At 50.0% G+C, this 1,883-nt stretch overlaps 1 protein-coding gene across 1 annotated transcript; it reads left to right on the top strand.

Annotated features, from left to right (window-relative positions):
* Window positions 1–313: 313 nt before the first annotated feature.
* On the top strand, window positions 314–1,558 carry LOC113566825 (cysteine and histidine-rich protein 1 homolog). The gene is made up of 2 exons (XM_026993979.1): window positions 314–1,165; window positions 1,235–1,558. The coding sequence occupies exons 1-2, from the start codon at window positions 404–406 to the stop codon at window positions 1,556–1,558; spliced, it is 1,086 nt and encodes a 361-aa protein (XP_026849780.1). The 5' UTR covers window positions 314–403.
* The last annotated feature ends 325 nt before the right edge of the window (window positions 1,559–1,883 follow it).

Genomic DNA, 1,883 nt, shown 5'->3' with positions numbered 1-1,883 from the left:
GGCACCGTAATCTTGTTTGCGATAGCAGAGCACTTTGGCGGTCAAAGAGGTTACTTTTCACCCCACCAGTCCACCGAGACACCACCCCACCAGACCCATTGAACGCCTTGGGCCGCATTACAAATATTTTTGAGCACATTTATGTGTAGATCAAAGTGCATTCTATTAAATTAAACTATTCATGGGTGCCTACTATGCCGTTTTTCTCTGTGTGTATCCTCTGTTTTTAAATTTGTAATTTTCAGGGAACCAGCTTGGCCTTGGAAAACTCGTAACCTTGTGCTCGTATTTTACACCAGACTATCAGTTTACTCTGCAACAACAGGCAATCAGAATTGTTGAATAAAGCACGCACACATACTGTAAAGCCAGGCCGAGGCTGCTGGCCGAAATACCCTTCAGAATGTCGAAGGCCAACCCCAATGACAACAACAACGAGCAGCCCCCAGCCGCCAAGAGGCAGCGATTGTCAGATGTTGCAAGTAAAGATGAAAGTACTTTGAATGAGATTTCGACTACTATGGACAGCAGTGAGGGTAAGGTCGGCGGGTCCTCGGGTGGTGGCGTCTCCGATCTTTGTGAGCTACTGCATAACATACTGGTGTGCGTTGTTTGCCGCGAGGTTCCACAACCACACGACTTCTTTCAGTGCAGCCATGGGCATATCATGTGTGAGGACTGCAAGACCGCCGTTCTGGCTTTTGCCATCTTCAATAAAACGAGTGCCTGCTGCCCCAGTTGTCGATCGCTCATTAGAAACTACGATCAGGAGCAGAATCTAGTGGTGCGCCAGACCCTCTGGGAGCTACCCATCAGCTGCCCCAGCTGCAATGACCAGTTCTCAGACAGGAAAGATCTCTCCAGACACTTGGAGTTCGTTTGTGAGGGGCGTGTGGTTTGCTGCAAGTACCACTGCCTGGGCTGTTCTTGGAAGGGCCCCTACAAGGACAGCGTCTCACATGATTCCGACTGTGGGTTTCCCCAGAAGCAGGGAAAGGAGATCCTAGATATTCTGCTGCATGTCGAGGACAGGGAGCTTGAGGCCCAAAAGCCCTTGTTGCAGCTCCATCGGGTGCTGAGTGCTAGCCGGGTGGAATTTTTCACCTTGAGAATGAAGGGGATACACCGCTCAGAGGGTTTACACCCACGGACCCTCGAGTCTGAGGTAAGGTTTTGGAGAACCAGAACTCGTCTGCAGCATACCTCTGATGATCTCTTATCCCGATCCCCACAGACGATTCGTGCCTTTGAGGAGGATTGGGTGCTGCGTCTACGTCTGAAAAGAGCTGGGGAAAAAATCACCGTCAGCGGCCAGCTATTGCTTTCGACTACCCCACGAGTGTCCCTTATGGTCGACCATTTGATCCAGATGCCGCAGAGTGTCTGCAGCGCCAAGCAGCTGCACGACATACGCCCGCGTATCTACCGCCATATTTTCGATTCAACCGGCAAGTGCGCAAACCGCCAGGAGCTTCCCTTGGCGGGACCTCAGGCCCTGTACCGGCTATTTGCCATGACCCGGATCCAGCTCCGTTTGTGGATGTTTTTGCATTATTGAGCTGACGCTAAAAACCTTTAAATTGTAGTTTAAACCTTTTGATTTGATTTGATTTTTAAATTCGTTGCTTTAGAGCTGAATTTTTAGGGTTTGGGCGCCTTTTGGATCTGCTCGTTCACAGCAAGACCTTCTTCAGCAGCAGCCTTGGCCTTATCATTGAAGTCGTGCAGAAGCAATCGAGTAAATTAGGCATACGTTTTTGTCTGGTCTGTTAAGGTCGGCTAGTGTCGGCTAGACTTACCTTAACGCTATCCTCGTTGAAAAAGTCCTTGACCTTTGCCAGCAGGTCGTTGAGCTAAGCCTCAACTGGCTTGGTGGGTTCCTC

This window comes from Drosophila persimilis, unplaced genomic scaffold, assembly GCF_003286085.1.
Source record: "Drosophila persimilis strain 14011-0111.01,24,50 unplaced genomic scaffold, DperRS2 tig00001040-arrow-arrow-pilon, whole genome shotgun sequence".
NCBI classification, from domain to species: Eukaryota; Metazoa; Arthropoda; class Insecta; order Diptera; family Drosophilidae; genus Drosophila; species Drosophila persimilis.
This window is presented reverse-complemented; position numbering and strand designations above follow the sequence as displayed.